At 37.5% G+C, this 23,182-nt stretch overlaps 1 protein-coding gene across 5 annotated transcripts in view; it reads left to right on the forward strand.

The window, feature by feature from the left end:
• The window catches only part of gab1 (GRB2-associated binding protein 1), a 59,309-nt gene that overhangs the window by 32,203 nt on the left and 3,924 nt on the right, over window positions 1–23,182 (forward strand). For 3 of the 5 annotated variants that reach the window (XM_014999523.2, XM_088006327.1, XM_088006328.1), the window contains 9 exons: window positions 5,759–5,887; window positions 6,432–6,597; window positions 10,690–10,909; window positions 12,736–13,424; window positions 14,331–14,425; window positions 15,653–15,953; window positions 19,586–19,678; window positions 20,942–21,035; window positions 21,471–21,594. In XM_014999523.2, coding sequence (XP_014855009.2) covers window positions 5,759–5,887; window positions 6,432–6,597; window positions 10,690–10,909; window positions 12,736–13,424; window positions 14,331–14,425; window positions 15,653–15,953; window positions 19,586–19,678; window positions 20,942–21,035; window positions 21,471–21,594 — 1,911 coding nt within the window. Of the gene's footprint in view, window positions 1–5,758; window positions 5,888–6,431; window positions 6,598–10,689; window positions 10,910–11,634; window positions 11,728–12,735; window positions 13,425–14,330; window positions 14,426–15,652; window positions 15,954–19,585; window positions 19,679–20,941; window positions 21,036–21,470; window positions 21,595–23,182 lie in introns of all 5 variants that reach the window. The other 2 variants (XM_014999519.2, XM_014999529.2) reach the window with 2 other exon arrangements.

Genomic DNA, 23,182 nt, shown 5'->3' on the forward strand with positions numbered 1-23,182 from the left:
CTCATGGCAAATTTATGTTTCCTGACTTGCACAGTTTGGATTCTGCATGAGTTTTCTCCATGTCCTTCCCAAAGTCCTCGTTTGGCATCTCTGGATCAGATAGCATTTGGACAATAGACATTTATGGTACTGTTGTTGATCAGAATATAGCTGTATGATACCAACAATAAAATGCAGTTAGTGGTGGGCACTTGTACTGTGTACCACCCCTCCTTCCAGTTATTCACAACAGTGTTGCTACTTTGACCATTTTCTTCACTGTTGTGTCCATTAAAGCATCAATGAATATCAGTACATTTTAAAATACTAGTACATTGTAATACTGTGGATTTGGTGAATGATTCCATTAATTCCTGCTCTCTGTATTTATCCACACATTTCCCACTATCTGGAGCTGCTCAGGATTTTCCTTCATGCATATTCTGCCGTTTCTTGTTGACGTACACGCCTCCGCTCCACCTTTGCCTTTTTCATGGTCCAGTGATCTTGGGTCAGGCCTCCTCTGACAGCAGCATGACTCCACTGGATTGGCATCTCCTCTTAAGCCCCTCTGCTTTCTCCTCTGTCATCATGTTGGTGAGCCCCTCAATGCTCTCTCTGTCTGTCCCCCTTTTTGGCTGTGGGATATGGGAGGGATTACATAGTGGGACATCTTCCTGTGTTTCATCCAATCAGATGTGAAGCTTAGAAGAACAGGGGTGGCGGGCGGATATTTAGGAAGGGTCATCAGACTCTGTGGTTATGCCAGTCCAGTATCGTCCCATTCTGTCCCAGTCCCAGACTGGGAGCCACGAATGCTGGAGTCCTCAAAGCTAAAAGGGACTTCTGTAAATTTAAAAGATTTGATTTTGACAGCCCATTTGAACAGGATGTGAATTTGTTCTATAGTATTTAGGACTCCTTTCTGTCTCAGAACAATTTGGATTGGCTGCAATGGAATGAGCATATCTTGAATCAGGACTGCACGCTTCATTACATCCCTGAGATTGTTTGTGAGGTATGTGACGAGACAGAAATACTTAGTGTGTAAATACTGGAGAAGCTATGATGCTGCATCCAGTGTTTTTGATGATTTACCTCCCTTTAAGTTTAACATAAAATGTCAGAATTATTTAAACTTACCTGAAAAGCCTTTGCTATAAAGCTGAATTGCTGCTAAAAACTGCTCCAACTTCTTTCATAGGTCTTTTATAGAGTTGCATCAATCCACTTTTGTCATCCCAATACCAATATTGGTGGTATAGTATTGGCCGTTACCGATCTGATGCAGAAAGACAGTGCTGACTTAAAATGTTTCTATCACAGACATAAATGTACTAAATTGCACATTTATTTAATAACTCTGCACCAGTACAGCACATTTAAATACACCAATAGCATCACAAGCTTGGTCAAGTAAATAAAATCAACACAACTAATTTCTTTAGTCAACACAATTAAGAGTAGAACAGCCAATGTAGAGTAAATAATAAAGAAACTGAAACTGGCAAAAACAAGGCATAGAATCAGACTGAATAGATCTGTGCTTATAGATCAGGCTCATTGTCACTGATACCGGATCTACAAGTTTTATATATAATATTGGGAAAGATATAGATATTAATATCAGATTGGTGCATCGCTGGTATTTTTTTTAATGTTCATCTTGCTTAACCATATAATCAAATAACCTTTTAGTAGAGAAGGTCATATTTTTTCTGCTATGTGTTCTGGTCTGTATGAACCCAAACATATCTGAATTGTGGCGCTCCTGGTGGCAGCATGTTCTCACTTTCTGTATCCAGAGACGGCGGTTGCCAAAATAAACCCGACAACAAAAGGAAACACTTTGTTGTGTTTGTTTTTTAATCTGGTTTAGTTTAGCTTTTAAGGATAAATCGGATTACTGGCCTTGCAATAGGTGATTGCATTATATGCAAATGTGCTGTTATGTTACTTGACTTGATGCAATTTCTGCAGCTTTTCTGATAACCTGCATGCATACAATATATTGACTGAATGCATCTAGTAAACGGTAAAACAGTGTGAAGTGAGAAAGGAGCTCACCTACTACCTTGGATTCCATTTTCATTTTCTTTTCTTTTTTCATTTAAATCTGTCAATCATTCTGTGCTAACTTAATTTAATAATTTTTTTTAGAATCCTTTTTTTCATGATAATTATGATTTAGAATATTTAGGATCTCAACATTTACTCTTTTAAACAATACTGTAATGATGATAGTTGTGTTATATCTGCCTATTATCTTCTTTGCTCTCTTTGTGCTTCCATCACTCTGTCATTTTTAGCATTTTGATCTGTCATTTGTGTGGCTAAATATTAATTATCTTAAAAATGCAACACTTGGATTATATTATACAACAATGTTTGCACGCAGTCTTTTGTGATATGAATATTGCACACACTACAATGACATTCTTTATTAATGATATACTGTGCAGCATTATGTGGTGTGCATTTGTATTCAGCCCCCTATACTATAATGTCCCCACATGAAATCCTGCACAACCTGTTGCTTTCAGAAGTCTGTGTGCAATTTAACCTCAGTATAAATGCAGCTGATCTGTGAAGACCTCTTTAGTGAACAAAAAGATCAAGAATCACATCCCAAACTGGTCAGGGAATTAAACTTGGTAGTCGTGGTAACATGCTGTGGAACAAGGAAGCTGGATTAAAGAGGGAGTAAATGTTTTCTAATTTTATATATATTGTTTTGACTAATTAATTTAGATTTGAGGTAAAGTAAAATATATGAAAATGCATTTGTTTCTTGGAAAGTCCTAGTCAAAGAGCAGACCTTAACCTACTTAAGGATCTAGCTTCAGCTATATGGCAATAAAGAAAGTGTTCAAATATCAGTTTGTTCCCTTTTCCACAGCAAAGTGTAAACATTTAGATATTTTCTAGAAATTTCAAAAAGGAAAATTGTTCCACTGCAGAGCGTTTTTGTTTAGTTTTTGTTTTGTTTTGAGCAAACCCCATGCTCCTCGTTTTGGGGTTGTACGACTTTCCCCGTTGTCAACAATCATAGCCTGGACAGGCTTGGCCAGGCTGTAACCTAAGCTCCTGGTCCTCTTGTTCCCCTCAGGGTAACATGACCCAGGATTGCTTTGTCACATGCTGGAGAGAGAGGTTCCCTCCCCACACCCACACTGCCTTTGTCCAACACAACACTGGCCGTCAGTTTAGCTTTTGCAATTAAATTCAACATTGAGGTGGCTGTGCCTCCGAGGCTCTGGCTTTAATAAGTTTAGGCCTCGTTTGGACTCTGTGGGTGTATTTGTGATTATACAACACAGGCTTTTTGAAGTGGAATGTTTAAAACATAAACTGCATGTGAGAGTGATGTGAATTACAGTTTACAGTTTAATATCCAAGTCCTTCACATCTCCGCAACTGTCTTGGTTTTGTTTGTGAAGTGGAAAAGGCGGATGATGTGTCTCGGTGTGGGACTGGGTCCAGTAACAAAGAGACGCCCTGTGGACAGCAAACAGCTGAAAAATGACAAAAACAAACCAACACCACTGTCTTCATACGGACACAAAGCTTTCAGTTAGATTTGTTTAATCTGTGGTTATTCTGGTCTTCTGTCTAAGCTTTATAGAAGTTGCTTATCAGCTGGATCTTGACTGTATCTGTATTTCATGTTATTCGGCATACTTCAGCCGATGTCTAAGCATGATCCGATCAATCAGTTCATTGCAAGATAAATTAAACATGAGCTCAGTAATTTCTATTTTGAAGGGCAATTTTGTTTAGAGACGTCATAATCCATTTTATATATGGTTTTAGTTGAGTGTAGTTTTTATTTTCTTTTTATTTGTTGTTTTTGGTTATGTTTTTATTTTGGACATTTAAAATATCTTCCAGTTCCAGTGTGGAGTGATTTGTACGAGATTCAAGTTTATTAGTCTTTGAGAGGGAAAACTTGCATTATTATGCCATTATCAACATATTACTTGAAAATGATCTGGAAGCATCAATATTGTTGTTTAGTACAGTAATTTCTGGGACAATTTCTTGTCCCAGCAAAATTTGTTATTGTGAAAAGATTTCTTTTCACAATTACAAATAATAACAATAATAACACATTTTTAAAAAATCAATAAGTTTCATCACAGTTCAACTTGCTCAAAACATATATTTCCCCTACCAGAGCGAGACTGTGCAGAAAAAAAGAAGAGGGTGAGAAAAATGTGGCTAGGTTGCAACTCATTAATACAGTAACAATTATGCTGAGATTGTGTTTGTTCCTAATATTGTGCAGCTGTAGCTCTTAGTGCAGTTTAACTACAGATGCACTGTGATATTTTTAATCTGATGCCGGTGATTTGTTTTGTAATCAGAGTAGCTGAGACCAAAATTATCCCAGTGCTTTTAAATCTGTCACAGGCATCAAATTGTGCAGTTTGTTTCAAGAATATCGCCTCTCACAGTGGCAGCGTCGGAGCAGCTCTGTTATGTTATTTCTGATTTGTTCTTCTTGAGACTTTGAGGCGTTTCTTTTTTGGACAGTTATTCTCTCTGGTTTTCGATGCTGTGCAGCTGGAAATATTTTTGTTCTTTTTTTGTTTTCATATGGTTATTATAACAACTATAGCAGCAAGGTGGGGTTTTTTTCTTCAACAACTAGGAGAAGCTAATCTGAAAGCTTAAATTATACCTGAACTACGACCCCAAATCCCAGAGGAGTTGAAAAGGTTTCATGGATGCAAACCTTTTCATCCTTAAAAATTGTTTCATGGATGAAAAGGAAAAAGCAAAAACCCAATATAAGATTTACTTTTAAGTTCTGATACTATTATATACCTGAAAATTTGACTTTTAATCATTTTGCAGAGCAGAGAGAGAAGGAGAAAGTTCAAATCATCTCTTCAATCAATCATAACGGGCAACGATCTTATCACCAAATCCAATGTCTGTCTGCCTGACTTTCTAACCATACAGCCAGAGAGATTTAAAGAGGAGCTGCAAAAGCAAATGAGGTGGATTAGCAGAGCTTGCCAACAACTGATTGTCTCACCCAGGACATGTTACTGTAGAATATTGTCTCTGCTGCCAGAAATTAGGCATGTACCAACATTCTTAAGTCAGAGGTCTCTACAGATTTGTTGCAAAACTGACTGCTACTGAAGATCCTTCCTGTTCACAGCATCACCATACACAACTCTGAAGATACACAGATTTGAGTTACGACAACTTTTAATCTACCTTTCGGATAAATAGTAGCTTTGAATTCATTTCAGTATTTTTAATTTTGTTGTAATGCTTGATTTCTTTGCTGGTATGAATTGGGTGTCCGCTGCGGTCCATAAAACCTTTTTTATGGCGCCCAGCCTGTGAAGTCATATATCTGTTCTCCTTTCGTCTGCTTTTCCTCTGTCTGCTGATTCTAAATTTAAACTTTAGTGAGCTATGTGCTGCTCTTTAGTTCTGCAGAGGCTGCAAAATGCATTTGAACAAAATTAGTCAATTGCCCGTTTCTCTTTATAGATTTGGTTATTCACTTAAGTCAAAGTGCGACAGCCAACTATGTAGCTTTTGTTCTGGATAACCCAGACGCATAGTTCTGGTTGCGGGCCTCTTCCCTCCGGCGCTCGCTGTTCTCCAGTGAGGGCATTTTAGCTGGTGGAAAGGGCCCACAAGCTATGCGGCCCAGAATAAGGCATTTGGTCATACTGCGGTGATCTTGGAATGGAAAGGTCATGGTGTGAACATGCATATAACCTTTGACCTCATTTCTGTTCTCACCCTACAGGCATGGAAGAAGCGGTGGTTTATTCTTCGCAGTGGCCGAATGACGGGCGACCCAGATGTGCTGGAGTACTACAAGAATGACACTGCCAAGAAGCCCATTCGAGTGATCGACCTGAACTTATGTCAACAAGTAGGTTTTAGTTTCTTTTTCAAACTTTTCAAACATTAAGATTTCGCCCCCCAACAATGTAATCTTTAGATTTATTCATGTTTGACATTTTCAAAGCAACAAGCAGTATTTTATCTCTGGGATGTTTGATTGGAGAATGCCAAAGAATAGAAACGGTTGCACCTGAAATTATTCATTCAATTATTTAATGCACAAATATGAGAGGTACTTGTGAAGTTTTTGATTGTATCTTAATGTGCTGCACTGGTGCAGCGTTATAAAATAAATATGTCAGCACTGTATCGATCCATATTAAGCCTCACTTAATAATCCGAATAATTATTAGATTGCCAAAAATAAAGCTGGAAATTTCTTATAACCTGCTGTAAACATATTTTATAGTCAGAAACCAGCTTCTAATAACGTTCCTGAGGAATCTTGGGTTTATGATCAGCCACCTTTTTTTTAAAATCCCACCAGAGATTAGAGTTCAAGTCAGGCATCCATTAGGGCTGTAGCTAACGATAACTGCCCTGATAAAAAGCAACTAAACTTATCGTTTCAGGTGGATGCTGGGCTGTCGTTCAGGAAGAAAGACTTGGAGAACAGCTTCATATTCGACATCAAGACGATCGACCGCGTTTTCTACCTGGTGGCCGACACCGAAGACGACATGAATAAGTGGGTGCGCAACATCTGCGACATCTGTGGTTTTAACCCTACTGACGAGGGTAAGGATGACCGACAGAGCAGTGTGTTTATTTTATTTTAGTCATGCTAGCGTTAAGAATTTGCAGCCTTTCATCCAGACATTCATTTCGCAACATCATTGTTTTGACAAGTCTTTAAGACTCATAAAACTTCAGTTGATTAGTTTGAGTCAACATATTACCGTTATTGATTAGTTTTGATTCAGTATCTGTTTGCTTGTGGTCACATTTTGCTCTCCAGATGTCTTGTTCTCTGTGACAGAGTTAGGTGAGTGAGCTGAATGTGCAGGAAAGTCTCTATTCAGCACAGTTCTTAGCCAAAGTCTAATGATCCATGTGCTGATCCATGTGTGCATCCAGGCTCATGTTACTCTTGTTCCCAGTACTGGATAATCAAAGCATTGTGTGCCTGCAGGTCTTGCCGACTTTCTTTTGCTCCCAGCCTTTTATCTGGCTTTCATTCTCTCCTGTTTGCCGACTCCTTTTTCTCTCTCTTGTCTCGGAGCCAAATTGCAATCTGTGCTATTTGCACCGTGCACTTAGCCGTCTCTCATTTCTCCTCCCCCGCTATTAAACTGGTGCAAATTTTAGTGTGATTGCCACTGAAAACGAGTCCAGTAGTTCAGACCGTTAAGCTTCATTTTCTTTTTGAATTTTTACAAATGAGTTACTGATTAGGCTGCTGCAAGGTCATCTTTGAAACCATGCTGCCAGTTCGTTTTCACAGCTCGTGTTGCAGGGAAACGCTGATATTAGCGTTTATCATTTCTGTTTTACAGAATTGTTAGAGCTCACTTTTAACTGTAGATGAGAAAACTAACAGACTTTTCAAGGAGAAACCCGCTGCACAGAGATATTCTTGCAGCTAGGCCTTCGCAGCGCTCATGAAAAAGCATCCTTGGCTGCCTTTCTGCTTGCCTTTCTCTGCATGTTTGGCCCAACTCCCACTCGAATGTGGCCAACCTACTTGTAAAGGGTTGTGTAGCTGAACAAATATTGGAGGAAAATAAAATTTGCAGGGCTCAGGGAATGCAGGTTTACTGTAGAAGTTGTAAATTAACGTACAACAAGGATGTTTCCGATTTTCCTCTAAAGACTCAAAACTTAAAATTGTACGTGACATGAAGCAGAAGAAGATTCCAGCAATGGCAGATGTTCAGACTTTAAATGATTGTATATGTACATACCTTGTAAAAGTATCCACACCCCTTTTAAATTTTTTCTATATTGTCACATTTAATCAAACCTTCCAGTATCTGAGACACAGTAAATGCTTGATGGTTTTAATTGGGGCTGAAACGATTAATCAGATTATTCTTGGTGAATTGAAATAACTAATTTAGTAATTGATTAATTGATGTGAAGTCAAGTTGAAAGTATTGAGCTTTTCATATGTTGTTTAGCTGCAAATACATTCTTTGACACAAATTATAAATGGTTCACTAAAGAAATGATATTTCATTTTAGCAAAAAAAGGTTTATCTTCTTATTTAAAAAAATAAACTAAATTATTTTCTCATTTCAGTGTATTTCTAATATAGAATTTAAAAAAGAATCTTTGATGTTTAATGAAAAATCTACAAAATGAAAATTTCACCCAATTAATCGTGAAAATAATTTAAAGATTGATAGATTTACTAAAATAATTATCCTGCTTTACTGTCACCTCCCACTGCTTGTGTCTGCAGCAACACTTCTGAGATGAGTTTTTAGTTGCACAGTAACTGAATATGGTAAAAATATAGTAAATAAATAGTAATTGTACTATACTGGTTAGTTAGCCAACAATAATTAATCTGCGAGTTTATATCATAAAACTTGAACTGAACATCCCTGTACAGAAAACATATCACAGTTTTCCATGCATCTTGTACATTTTTCTATAAATTACCCTGTTACTTTACTCACCTTAGTAAAGCACTTTGAATTCAAATGATTACACAATTTTTCTTTCTTATTTGTAAAAAAGTGAAACCATTCACTTTACAATAATGTTCTTCTTCGTATCGGTTTGTCAAATAAAATGCATTAGAGTTTCTCGCTGACAAAATGCGGAAACATTTTGAAGGGTGTGAATTCTTTGCGAGGCGCAGTAGAAATGAACTCTGGGACCTTGTTTGTGTGAACAAAAACACAAACAAATAGAAAAACGAAGAATGGCAAAATATTTATCAGCATATGTTGTCTTTCAGTGCAACTCAGCAGTGAGCTGCAGCAGGAGGCTTTGAAAGGAAGAATTTGATAAAACGCTGAGCGACAAAGCAAAGACCTTGATGAAATGACGACTCAGAATATATTCAAGCTGAACTTGCATGAATAAAGCTTTTGATTTGTCCCTTTATGTTCATGCTGTAAATGAAACAAAAGGTGTGAATGCTTATTGATGAGGCCCTTTGAATGTAAATTCACAGAACCGCCTCACTTGGCTTACGTCTGGTAGCAGCTGTTTGCATCCATGTTCCTCGCCTCATGATCGATTTTAATTATGAGTTTGCAAGAGTTTTTATTTAGGTGCGAGTCGTGAAATGATGCGCTTCGGGGCTTTCTCACATTGAACGAGAAGGTGTTAGTTACTGTTTACCACCTTTGACCAGAGCTTCGGTTCAGAGCTTATATGTGATGAGAATGTAAAGAAACACATGACCTGTCCTTGGGTTGTTTTTCTCCAGGCTCGGCTTACGTTCAGTACATGTGGCCTTCATGTTCAGACAGCATTCAGATTAAAAGTTGATACAGCTCAGTTCAAAATGTTTCTGGCTGCAGTGTCGTATTAAAATTAGGTTGCTAGGAAACAGCTGATTGTTTTGCTTCATGTCTAACTTCATTAGTCACCTGCATGACCTGTTGAGTCTCCGTGAGAATTGTCCTCACCCTCTTCTACCCATTAGCTTTCTCCAGAAAATCTGCGTCATTCTAATTATGTCCGAGTTACCAAAAGATTAAAATAAACGAATGATTCGATTAATTGTTTTAAATGTGCATCTAAAGACATGATGAAACTGAAATATTCATAGGTTTACATGTAAGAGGAAGGATTTTAAACTCTAAATACAGAAGAGAGCCAGGAAAGAGAAGCTAAAATAGGAGAAATATAATCTTGGATTGTTTTCATCAGAATTCCTCCTGCAGTATTTTAAAAGCTTGTTTCTTTATGGAAACTCATTTGGACTCTTATCAAAAGAAAAAGGCATAACTCTGTTCATATTGGAATGATAATCACCACAACATAATCTGTTTGAAATGGAAATGCTTTCTGTTACTGGATAATGCTCCTCTTCTGTATCCTAGCACTGAAATGCAAATGTGTAGAAACAAGAATTTCCATTTAACAGGGATAGTTTACAAAAAATGTTTAACAAATTGGAGGTAATTTGTACATGCTGTTGCTGAATTATTTGGATAAATAAAACATTTTTCCTCATGACATCATTGCTTTACAATAAGCTTGTAAACAAATACCATTTCCACCGCTACTGTCTCAGCCTACTGACTCCTCTAGGGAGTTTTAAGTCATTAAATTTGACATTTTTATTTCTGGATATGCCGTTAATAATAACGGATGATGTAAAGAAATTGTATTTATATGAGTGACTTTAGTCCTCTCAGGCCTGTCTGCTGTGATGAAGCCTTTGGTAGCTCAGTTTCATGAGTGCAGGAGAAACCGGTTAGGAATCAAGTGACACAACTCTCCAGTTTGTTAGGTTTGCATTCAAACATGCCTGATGTTGATGTTCAGGCTCATAATTTCCCATTAAAACAACACGCCCTTTTACAAATAAAGCAAATACAGGGAAAATGACTGTCATGCTTTGTAGCATGTTGTAGACAGAATAATTTGGGATCCATTAACTGTATAGTACTTGTTACGACCATGAAAATACAGAATTTTGCTGCATATAATCCTACTCCTAGGTAAGCAGTTAGCATCTTTCTGCATTGACTTTTACATCCTTGGCATTAAATACACAATTTATTCATGTTGGCTTTTTTTGTTGTTGTTGTCTCACTTACTGTTTGCGCCACAATAAATTTCACATTCTCTCAGATTGCTGTTCTGAATAAGATGAGTTTCCAACCATAGTTAACCACAGCCATCTTTCTTTTCTCCTGCAGATAATTCAAAAAATCTTCAGCCGTCAGGCGCTGTCGTGGACACCCCTCCGCACCCATCTTTAGTTAATGTTGTCGGCCCGACTTCGTCGTTGCTGGGCGTCGTCCCTCCTCCATACCAGCCGGTCAGCGTGCGACACCTAGACTCTCAGTCCAGCTCAGAGGACCCGCAGGATTACCTGTGGCTCGCCAACTGTGAGAGCAAAAAGCCTGAAACCTACAGGTGACACTGATTGTCTAAATGACTGATTTTGATTTATTTCAAACAGGTTTTTAAAAACAAAAAAACAGTCAGTAGGGCAGAGAAAACATCTGCATACATAACAAACAGACAATTTCCACACTTCAATGCAATTCTAAATTAAAAAAAAAACATTAAAAATGTAATTTGAATGTGATTTACTTAAAATAAGCTAACACATTGCTGCTAAGATAACAGTGATTATTACAGTTGTAACAAGACCTTTTATACCTTTTATGTATTTAGATTTTTAACACAAACTACAAGAAAGCATGAAATAAACTTGGTATTGAATATTATATGCTAATGCTGCTGAAATCAGCTGTGTAACACCCACTTGTAGCTTGACAATAGTTGTTTTAAAACAATCTTACATAAATAAGAGTGATTGTGTTTGCTTTTTAGCTTTAGCTACATTTGTTGCTCTTGTAAGCAATTGAAAATGTATTTGCCTTCTTTAAGTCAGACAAATAACTCTACGCTTTCTCTGGCATCTCATTCAAGCAAGGCGACAGACAGTAAGGCGAAAACATTTTGAAATTGTGAAACTGTCCCTTGTCTTGTCTAGAATGTTTTTAAACTGGAACAAAAAATCTATAAATTTGGAAAATATTAGAAATATATTAAAATCCATCCGAATTATTCCCAGTGAGGTTCACCTTGACCCTTTCTGTTTTCTAACTTCACTGCTGCTCTGGTGTTTGTAGCTCAGTGGACTGCCAGGCCCCTCTGGAGGGCTATCAGGAATATTTGCTCCTGGAGGAGTGTGAGAGCAGGACTCTACCTCCACAGACTAGTGTGTGAGTGGCCAGAACCCGACTGGACCCGCCTGCCTGTGTGGAGTGCTGAACATTTGTGAACCACAGGAATGCAAATCACTTTGTTCGTCACTCTAAATGTAAATGGGTGATATTAATGCTGGATTTGAGACGTTTGTGTTTTTATAACCCACTTTGAGATTAAAATGTTCTCAACGTGTTTTTGCCTGCATATTAAACTACCCAGGGTTTTTTCCATTACTTTTGTTCACGTGTCCACACATTCTTAAAAAGTCTTAAATTCATGAATGTAAAATTAAGGCCTTAAGTTTTGTAAAGGAAGGACAAATAAACATATTTTTGACTTTTCATCAGGCAACACCATCATCACCCTCGAGTCACTTTATTCTGTGACTGAAGGCAGTTCAGGCTACCGCTAACTAGCTGCTAATATACTTTTGCTAGCTAGCTAGTTAGCTTTTTCCCATCTGTCAAGTGGAAATTTATTGCTAGAATGGCAATTAATGTTTTCAACCAAAGTTTTGTTTCCGTCTTGTTTTTTATTTCAAAAGGGCCAGTATATTACAGACAAATGAACGTGAAGAGAATTTTAGTGATAATTAAAAAGCACTTTTTATCTAAAAAAACTTGGGCTTTTTACCAGAGAGTAAAAAGTTTATCACAATACAAACAATACTAAAACAGCAGAATGAAAATAATAATTACTTCATCAGTGCCTTCATATGTGATCATCTGAGTCAAAATTTGAAGTTTGTTGATAAAAGACTGATTTGTTCTTAATTTAAATTGTTAAAAGGAATGTCTCCTGTTGTGATACACCTCTTAAATTTAATTTATAATGGTCTTAAAAAGACTTAAATTTGAGTTGCAGAAACCCTGCTATGTGATGCACAAAGTAATGCTAACATAATAAAAGTTGCCAAAGTGGCTGATTAAATATATCTTTGTCATTAATTCTGCCTGCCGGAGTGGTGTGGGGGTTTTCTGTGACTGTGTGGGTTTTCTAAGTGAAGTGTGTTCTGTTCTCAGAGCCCAGGCAGAATGCTCCAAGTCTACCTCTTCAGAGACGGACCTGAATGACAACCTCCCATCCCACCGCACGCCCCCATCCGCCACCTCCTTACCCAAACACACCTCGCACAACGGCTTCTTCCCGCAGCACCAGCCTCCAGCTTCCGCTCCTTCCTTCTACGACTCGCCTCCCTCGCGCGGCACCTCCACCTCGTCCGACGCTGGCATCTATCACCTCCCTCGCAGCTACTCACAGGACACGGTGCTGCTCCCGAAGTCGGCCACCTCCCCGCCAGCCAACCCGGACGGCGGGGACGAATCTGGACTTTACGTCTTCAACATACCAATGAGGAAGACGTCATTCGTGGAGTCGCACATGCGGAATCTTTCCGTCAGCTACGACATCCCTCCCACGCCCGGCGCCAACTCCACCTACCAGGTCCCCCGCACGATGTCGACGTCGACGGGTGTCGGAGGCTCGGAGGCCGGGGGCGATGTCGTCCCCCCTCCCAGACCGCCCAAACCTTCACTCAGCTCCACCTCAGGGCTCCCGCCGCCCCCTGCTGAGCGCTCGCCTACGGACACCTACTGCGTGCCTCGCTCGGCCTCGGAGACTGACGGAAATTACTGCGTGCCGACGAGCGCCGGGAGCAAGGCTCTGCGCAGCAACACGATCGGCACCATGGACTGTTCACGGCTCCGCAAAGGTTTGTGCTCAAGGTCTTACAAAAAGTGTTTACAGGCCTTTTACACATCTAGATATTTAACAACCACAAAATTTGTAATATTTTACTGGGGTTTCAATAGGGATGCACCAATCCTTTTTTTATTTTCAGTTATGTTTTAGTAGTAAAGAAATAATAATTAAAACAAAGTCCATCAAAATGGGAGATTGATTGGATATGGTAAGGTTTTGTTATGAGCAACTGATGGAGAAAAGTTTTTTTTTTTAAAGTAGAAGCAAATGAAAGGAACTTTCATTAAAACAGAGCAAAAACATTTACCACTCAATGTTCCCCTAGTGGTGAAAAAAGTTAATGCTAAAGTTAAATCCAAGGTTATTTCAGTAAAATCTTGTAAGAAACTTTGCTGAAAGCAGAAAAATGTCCTGGATTAGTGAAGTTTTTGACTTTATGTAACTGGAGCTGCAAGCATGTTTTCTTACATGTGACTGAGCCAAGACATTATTTCCAAAATGATTCTCTTCTTTTTGTTTCCTTGTCTACGGACAAAGGAATCCAAAGTAAATAAAAACTGCTTCCTTAAAAAAAGGTATTCCCAGCAGGTGTGCCAGTAACTGTGACAGTGGTGAGTCTGTTAATAATAAATAACAAAGATTTTCTTCTCACTAAATGCGATTCTAAAATTTTCAATGAAATTTCCTGCTGTGATAAAATGGTGTTTATGGATTTTTACACATCTTCACCTTTGGAAACCATAAATACAGACACCACTTGAAATGTTTGTTCACTTCTTCACTTACTGTAACTATTATTTGAAGCTGGAACTCTTGATTGTCTTTTAAGCATTTCCTTACTTAAAAACATGAATGAGAATGCTAAAACTGTGCTTAGCCTTTAGTAATAAAGGACATGTTTTACCCTTTTTTACAGATTTTGGATCACAGGACTTCTATGACATTCCCAGATCATTCTCCTCAGACAAAAGCTGTTCGTTTGACTTCAATGAAAGCTTCAACAGCTACTTTGTAAGTGTTTCTCATAGAGATATTAGTTTATTCGACTACTACAGAAAACATAGGTTGTGGCTTACAGCAAAGCATTCAAGGCTCCACATTTCATTGTCCTACATCCGCTTTCATCAGTCTATAAGACGATGCATCTTTTTTCATTAGGCCAGTTAATGTCCACCATGACGAGCTTTAACATCAGCATTTTATTTTTTTTTAAAAGTGACTGTGGGATTCTTCTAATTGTTTCAGGACTCACAGGTAACTGTAGATCTTCTTTTATCACCTGGAGCTGATCATCGGCTAAGTATTTGCCGTTTTGGCTCTTCTTTGATCCACAGGTTTTCTGTTTCCATCAACGTCATTCTGGCTTTGCTTTCCACCCTAAAGCATTTGGGATCATTTTTCCAAGCAGTTGATCATTTTCACCATTTTTTTTTAGTTTTTATTTTATTTATGTTTTCCCCTTTCAAATCAATGTTTTGGTCAAATTCTGCTTTTCTTCTGAATAATATCTGGAGCAAACCATTTTCAGAGGAAATCAACTGAGTCCTTTAATTCACGTGCGGGTGTCACACTTTAAACAAAAATTATTCAGTCACACACAATCAGGAGAAAGCATGTAATGACTGTTGGATCTGTTAGTTTTCTACCTTACAGATGGTAAATATTTGCCTGGTAGAAAAATAATTCCTACTAAAGACAGTGATTGGTCTGATTGGTTGAACACAACTCTATAAATCTCTGAAAGAATCATCCAATAAAGCTCTTATTTTATAATCACAGAGGTAGGCCTGTCGCAATAAATTTTGCTGGACGATAAATTCACAGAAGTTATTGTGATAAATGATAATGTTCTTTTGAGACCATTTTCAAGTAATCAAATTGCAATGGCAGAATAATGCAAGAACACCCGAACAATAAACTTTAAATTCTAGTGAACATTCAACACTGGAACTGGAAGACTTTAAATATCCAAAATAAATAAAACAACAGAAGCAACAAATAAAATGAATTATGAAGTCTATAAACGTCCATAAGTCTATAGAAAAGAGGAAAAACGATAAATCATGCAAATGCTTGTTTTAATCTATCGTGTTTCACTGATTTGTTGCTTATTGCGACAGGCCTACACAGAGGTAGCAGGGTCTCTGAGCCGGTGTCTGATTGCTCTGACTCGAGCTGTGAACCAGTCGTAGAAACACATCTTTGTCTCAAAAGCCACATCTGTTCTCCGCTCCTCAGAAGAGCAAAGGGATGATGCCGCTGAGCAGCCACTCTATGGAGGAGGTGGAGCAGAACTACGTCCCCATGAGCGCCAATTCGCCATCGCATCACCACTCGGGCAGTTTGTCCGAGCCGATGCACGATACGAACTATGTCCCCATGACTCCCAGCACCATGGAGTTCTCCTCGCTGGGAAAGCAGGTTCCCCCGCCCGCCCACATGGGCTTCCGCTCCAGCCCGAAGACCCCGCCCCGCCGGCCGGTGCCCACCGAGTGCCAGCCCCCACCTGTAGACCGAAACCTCAAGCCTGATCGAAAAGGTGAGACCTCAGCCTGTGTGCATGCAGTCGTACTTGTGATTTCGTCTGGATGTTGTTGCTTCGTAGAGCTGTTTATCAAACTAACACTACAGCTGGTAATGCTTTGTGTCACACTCAGCTGCTGGTTCATGGTCACAGAACTGTCTAAATAATAGAGATGCACCAATCCGATATTCTGTATATCTATCTGTACCGATATTGGAGAAAAAGTCTAGATCAGGTATCAGTGACAATTTCCCCCGATCTGCAGATCTATTCAGTCTAACTCTATGCCTTGTACTCTGGGCGACGTTATGATTTATTTATTTTACATTGTATTTAGAATTCATAATTGCATTTTATCAACCATTTTAAGAGGTTTGTTGCAGTTTATTTTTACAAGTTTGACAAAGGTAGCCAACCTGTTTTTGTCAGTTTCTGTTTCTTTATTATTTATTTTTCATTTGCCGTTACTCTCCTATTTGCGTTGACTGAACAAATTGAAGTTGTTTCTAGATGTTTGGCCAAACTTGCGAAGTAATTGGTTTATTTTAGTGTGCAGAGTTATCAAATAATTTTGTAATTCAGTCTCTGTCTTAAAAAAATCGTTTTAAGTGAATTCAGCAGTGCTTTTCTGTATCGGATCAGTATCGGCCGATATCAAACCTCAGATATCGGTATCGAAAGTGAAAAAAGTGGATCGGTGCATCCCTACTTCTAACTTTCACAGTAAAGCCATCTTTGCTCTGCAGATGTCGTTGGTAGGAAGAGAAATGCCTCACTTTGTGTGTCTGGTTTATTAAATACCAACTTCTTCTGCATGCATGTCCCTAAGCAGGCTGGTGAATTAGTTTCCTGCTAGCCACATCTTTTTATAAAGTTTTAACCCCTTGTCAAAAGCTCAATACACTCAAGCTTCTGAGAGACCCTGCAAGGGGCTTTTTAGAAGGCTTGTCATAATACCACGGAGCGACCAAAGACTGGAGAGATCACCTCCATCCTCTTTTGTTCTCATTTCAATGGAGTCCTTTGATTAGACCTGATAGCGAAGGGGATTCTGACTCTGGGAACAGCGAAGGAGAGAGCAGTGAAGGGAAGAAGAGACAAAGTGAATTGAAGACTGACAAAGAACATCACACAGGCCTAATCAAAAGCCATGGCTGTAATTGTCACAGCTGAAAATTAGGCTGGTTCATGCCAGCTAACGCTTCCCAATTAGGAGTTTTTCCTTCCTTATGCTCTTTGAACCAGACAGCCCAACACTTCACTGGGGGATTTTTCAAAGATGTGACAAGGTAAAGTCATTAAGTAGGAAAAGTCTTTTATGCTCCAAATAATTTAATGCTTCAGCTCCGCAGCTGTGAGATGATCAGATTTTACTGAAAATATAACTTTTACATTTCTTTAAAACATCAAACATGGTCAGAATTTTATAAAATTCACTTGTTGCTACTTTATTTTGCTACTGATATATCAGATAAATCCTTAAATGTGCAAAGCACATTGTCAAAGTATGTACATGTACCTTTTTATTATGCATGCACATATAAAAACTAGCATTTAAAAAGTAACATTTCTCAATGAGAAGTAAAAATGAGACATTATTTCAGTATTTCTTTGTGTAAAAAACGCAAAAATAAACTTTACTGGAAAACTTTCTTTAAAAAATCAGTTATAATTGAACATATTAAGTTTTCCATTACTGTGTACATCTGTAATAGAAAAATAATTAAAAAAAATAGGTAATGATAATTTTTACTTTTTTTGGCTAAAGTAGATTTTAATCTGGTACTTTTTTCAAATATTTTATGCTGAAAAAACTAATTGATTGTCGTATTTGAAATAGTTGCATCTGATTAGAAACGGCACAGCAAAATAAAAAGTTTTAAATAACATTATAATACACATAATAATATGTCTAACTCTTTCAAACAGAGTAGGATTAATTGTTACATTTCTATTTTAAATAAAAACAACAATTAGTCCTATTGGAACATTTTTTTGTGATATTACTGTGATGTTTTTACTCAACATCACACAGAGAGAAACTCATACTGACCCATGCTTATTAGTAATCCACTTCCTGTTTTCCCAGGTTATAATTATGACGTGACTCAGAGTAATGTTTTTCTGAGCCAGTCCTCAAAACTGGAAAAACTGGAGAGCATGGCTTTATAGAAGCAGATATTTGTTGCTCTTCCAATTTTGTCCATATCTACAGTAAGAGCTGAAACCAAAAATCAACAAAAAACCACATTTATGTCGCCCCCGTGCACATTGGAGAGGATTTTGAAAGGAGGTTAAACATTCATGTTTACAGCACTTTGATATTATTTTCATATGTTAATATATACATGGCTGCAACTAATAATTATTTTAGTGATTGATTAATCTATCGACTATTTTGACGATTAATCAGATAAAAAATTTACACATTTTGCAGATTTTTTATTTAACCACTTAAACCTCTTAAAGAATCTTAGATAAACATTAAATGATGCAAATAATTAAATTCCTTTTCTAAATGGGCAACATAATGTTTATTTTCAGCATATCATTCCTTTAATGAACGCTTTTTGAAAATGTGCTTTTCAAAATGTGAATGGCACAGCCCTTCTGCTTGACTTAACATCAGCATGGTGAAGGGCTAATTGTTGACTAATTTTTTCAATTAACTGATAATTGGATAGCAAAAGGTGATTACTTGAAGATTTTATTTAACAGAATTTGAACCTGGTGAAGATAAAACTTTGCCACTAAAGTTTTGGGTTGAACATATTTACAAAGGTTTTTTTTTAATTTAATCTTAAATCCAAATGAGTATATTTTTGTACAGTTTTCTATTTCTGTTGCTCTGAATACGTTTTTCTTCCAGCAAGTGGCTTTTTTGAGACATTATACTCTAGTTATTGATTAATCGTTGACTAAATTAGTTGTTTATTTCAACAAGCTATTAATTCAATTAATCGATTCAGCTATAAATATATTAATATTAGACACAAGGCTTAAACAAGTTAACTGATGCATTTATTTGGGCATTGAGCATAAAAATACCAGCTTAAATTCTTACTGATTATTATAATTTTATTATCAGCCATGAGAAATAGTTTTTTTGTCTATAAATCCCCACCTGTTAGCTTTATTTTATCCTCCTTTCTCCAAGGATTCAACAGGAATTCAGTGCCAGCGTCATTTCTATGTAATTCCATCAAAAATATTTGAAACTGTCGCTCTGTTTAAATCACCCCGCCCTTCCAGAAACGTTCTGCTCAGTGTGTTGAAGTGAAATCCTCCTAGTTTCCTAACATTGCACTTCGCCCTGCTGCAGATCTGACCTGATTTCTCCGTGTACTCGTCCACACAGCCAATCGTGCATGCACAGCTGTGATGTCAGTCTTTGTGTGGGAAGCCGTGCTGCATGGAGTGAGTTGCATGTTGGGTAGTTTGGTCCCGCTGTTGTCATGACAATTGCTCTCTTGATTTGTGCTGCTGGAAAATAAATAAATAAGTGGTTGTGAGTAAGGGCGTCGCTTCACTGTGCAGCAAAGTTATGTCTTTTGTTTTGCATGGCAGAGCAATTCTTACTTTAGGGCTTAATTGTTGTGATCACCCCCTTTTTTATATAATGAGCAAAGTCTTCTTTCACCAATCAGGTCAGAGTCCTAAAATAATAAGAGCAAAGGTTGTCGGTTTAGAGCGAACCGACTCTCAAACCGTAGGTGAATTCCCGAGGGGACGACGCAAGGGTACGTACACCCCATCGAACTGTTTCTGTGTGTCTGAAACTTCTCTGACCTCTGCATACAACACTTCATCCATCTGCATGTTTTTAGAGTTAAATTGTGGGATCTTTCCTCTTATCATGTAGGGGTTTGATTCAAAGAAATGTCACTTTGATTGAACTAATCCAGTCTAACTTAAAATGTTTGCAGGATATTCTTGGAATGTGGTCTTCATTCACTTTGGATTTCATGTGTTCCACAAAATACTCCCTAACATCACTTGTTAACAATCAAATACTAACATTTAAACCTTTTTTTTTTTTTTTTTTTTTTACATTTTTGTTGACACAAAACACATTAACAGATAACATTCAGATTTTTATTGGTACTAAAACACATGCATGCTTTTGGAAAATAAGAGATGGCTCTGCAGGAGGAAATTGAACAAAGATATGATCTTAGAGAGGAAGCCATGCATGGCCCATCTTTTTCACTCACGTGCTTTTATATACATGGTTTATTTCAGGATAAGAGAGTGAGAGTAAAAATGTTATGATCTGACCATAACATCTGATTTACTTTAAGATTATTTAATCAGACTTACAAAAATATTCTAATGTGCAAATTGTGGTAAAATGAAAAGATTGATAAAATTACAAAATAAATTTTAAGCAGAAGAAACAAATAAGACATTAGAACAACAAAGTTTGAGTACAAACAAGAGGTCTCACTTTGACATAAGTTGCAGGTCTGTGTCTGGTTTAGTTTTGGTTATGTTTGTACTTCATGGAGTTATTCGCACTGGGTCAGGTTTACAGAAACTTTACTGCAAGAGTAGCAATACTTTATATTTCTCAAGTGAATATGAAATATATGGTGCTTTAACGTACTCCTTAAAGTACTTCTTGAAAGAAAAAAGTTACTCAAGTAAATGTTACTTCTTACATTTACCCTCTACAAAGCTAATTCTAATGTATTGTAATTTGACATTTCTTTTTTATGACGACAAAAAATAAGAGTAAAACTAATCTTTTAATGAATATGTATGAAATATTTCATACATTTATACTGTGATGCAGATTGCAAACAGATATATTCACCTCTGCTCTAATGAAAAGGTTCTTCAACAAAGCTTTAGTTTAAGGGGGTTTACTGTGATCCGTTTTCCATTCCTCCACTATTTTATTCCCATTCCTGATGTGGGAAACTGTTACAATAGCGATAATTTGTTTTCGTGCTGGATTGACGAGAAGCAGGGACTGACAGACGTGCATTTGTTTGGTTTAGGAAGACCTGCACCATTAGAGATCAAACCACTACCAGAATGGGAGGAGCCCTGCACACCTGTCCGCTCACCTGTAACACGCTCATTTGCTAGAGAGTAAGTATCTGAAATGTTTGACATTAGGCTTTTTTTTTTTTTTTTACATAGTTTTACATTTTGCTAACACCAAAGGGCATGTTCTCACTGCTCTGCTCTCCTCAGAGCCACTCTAACAACAAAACTTTAAGGAAACACTTTGTCCATCTTACTTTTTATGCTGCAAGCACAGAATCCAGCTTCCATGAGTTAAACAGAGTCTGGTGAGAATGTGCCCTTTTATTTTAGTGGATCACTGAAGAAGTAAACTCTAACACTTCATGCATTACTGTAGTTACTGTTTGACCAAAGTAGCGCTGCTCAGACAAACAGGATCCTGGATCTGCCTCCAAGCTGCTTCACATTGAAGTCAGTCAGAGACGAGGTCTTCTTCTGTGCTTTTATTTGGTGCATTTGCTTCGAAGTTGGTGTGTAAACATTGTGAATGCTGCCCAGTCTCTCTAGGTTTCCAATGCCGGCGAGACCCTCGTCAGTGCATAGCACGGCCTCCAGCACTGACTCCGAGGACATTGCAGAGAATTATGTAGAAATGGATCCTAATTTACCCACAGACGAACCAGTATGTAACACACATCTATTCTCTGAATCAAAAAACATGCATTAGAAGTTAAAAATAAACTTTTATAAAATCTGCAGAAAATGTTGCTTTTTATTGTTTATATAAAGGATAAACATAAAATGATGACCTCTGCAGACATTTTTTACACCTGCATCATTAAAGCAGCTGGAATTTTAGCAAGACTTTGAGAATGAATTGCTATGTTGAAATATTTATAGAAAACATTAAGAAACGTTTTCTCCCAGATGGTAACAGTGAGTGTGGATAAAACACTGACTCCTGCAGATGGACTCCTCACCGCCTTGACTCTTTTCTTTGCAGTTTCCTTTTGCTCTCTTTTTCCTTCTTTACACCTTCTTTTACTTTTACAGATATTTTCAGTTTTATTGTGCAATTATGAAGCAAAATGAAACCAAATATTAAATCTGAAATATTCAGAGAAATATACGCACTGCCTTGCAGGAGTAACCAACTTTTCAATATTTCCAGAATTTGTTGCATTAGACCAACAAACTTATTTCATTTGGATTTTATGTGGAACATCAAAGTAGCCCAACAAAGTGAAAAATGATGAATGGGTTTTAATGATTTTTGTTGTTGTTTTTAGAAACGGAAATCTAAAAATCGTGGCATGCAGTTGTTTTCAGACCCTCTGAGTCAATAACCTCCAAAACCATAAAACAGGAAGCTATTATCGAAGTCGTAGCTGTCGAAGTTATTGGTGTAGTCAAAGTCTACACCAATATCTATTGGTGTAGATCTCTACCAACTTAGCAAATAGCTTAAGTTCAATCAGATCGGATGACTTGATTTTTTTTGTCTTGACACAGATTCTTATTTTGATTCATGTCCAGAGTTTGAAGAGGCTTTTATTTTTATTTTTTATTTTTTTACCCACACCTCTTCATGGGTATTGGCGTATTTTTCTGTGGAAATTATTTGAGAACATTTCACATGCTTTTGCAAAGCTTATCTAAAATATTGTTAAGAAAATGGAGCTGAGGAAGCTTACTTACAGAATGCTACCAGACACATTACTGGCTGACATTTCCAGAGCAGCCAGTCCATGAGCGAAATTAATTTGTAAAAGAAATTATATCCATGCATCATTGTCTTGTTCATCTCACAATTATTCACTATGTTGTGTTGGTTATAAACTCCCTGTAAAAGATTAAAGTTTGTGGTTTCAAAATGTGGAAAACTCTTAGGAAAAGAAGCACTTTTTAAACGCTCTAGAGGTGGATAACCACACCTTAACATTACTGTTTTGATTTTTGCTTTGCTGTTCTCAGCCATTTCTTTGCTGTTAACATTTTTTTACTTGCTTTGATACTGTTTGCTGTCTTGTTGCTCATTCTTCACTCAATTCATTCCCTCCCTTCTCTAGTTTCCCACTTCCTCGGCTTCCTCTGGCTCTGGCTTCAACCATTTTCTTTATCTTGCATTTTTGGTCTTAACCATCTGCTTTTCTTTTTTTTCCCCCCTTCGTTCTTTGCTACTTCCACCCCTTCTTACGTTCTGTAGAGAGGAGTCCTTCTACTGCACAGTCCCCATCACCCCTGTAAAGAGGGAGGTGGAGGAACTTGAC

The sequence above is a fragment of the Poecilia mexicana genome, unplaced genomic scaffold (assembly GCF_051168715.1).
Source record: "Poecilia mexicana isolate PSO_F unplaced genomic scaffold, ASM5116871v1 scaffold_1, whole genome shotgun sequence".
In the NCBI taxonomy this organism is placed as follows: domain Eukaryota; kingdom Metazoa; phylum Chordata; class Actinopteri; order Cyprinodontiformes; family Poeciliidae; genus Poecilia; species Poecilia mexicana.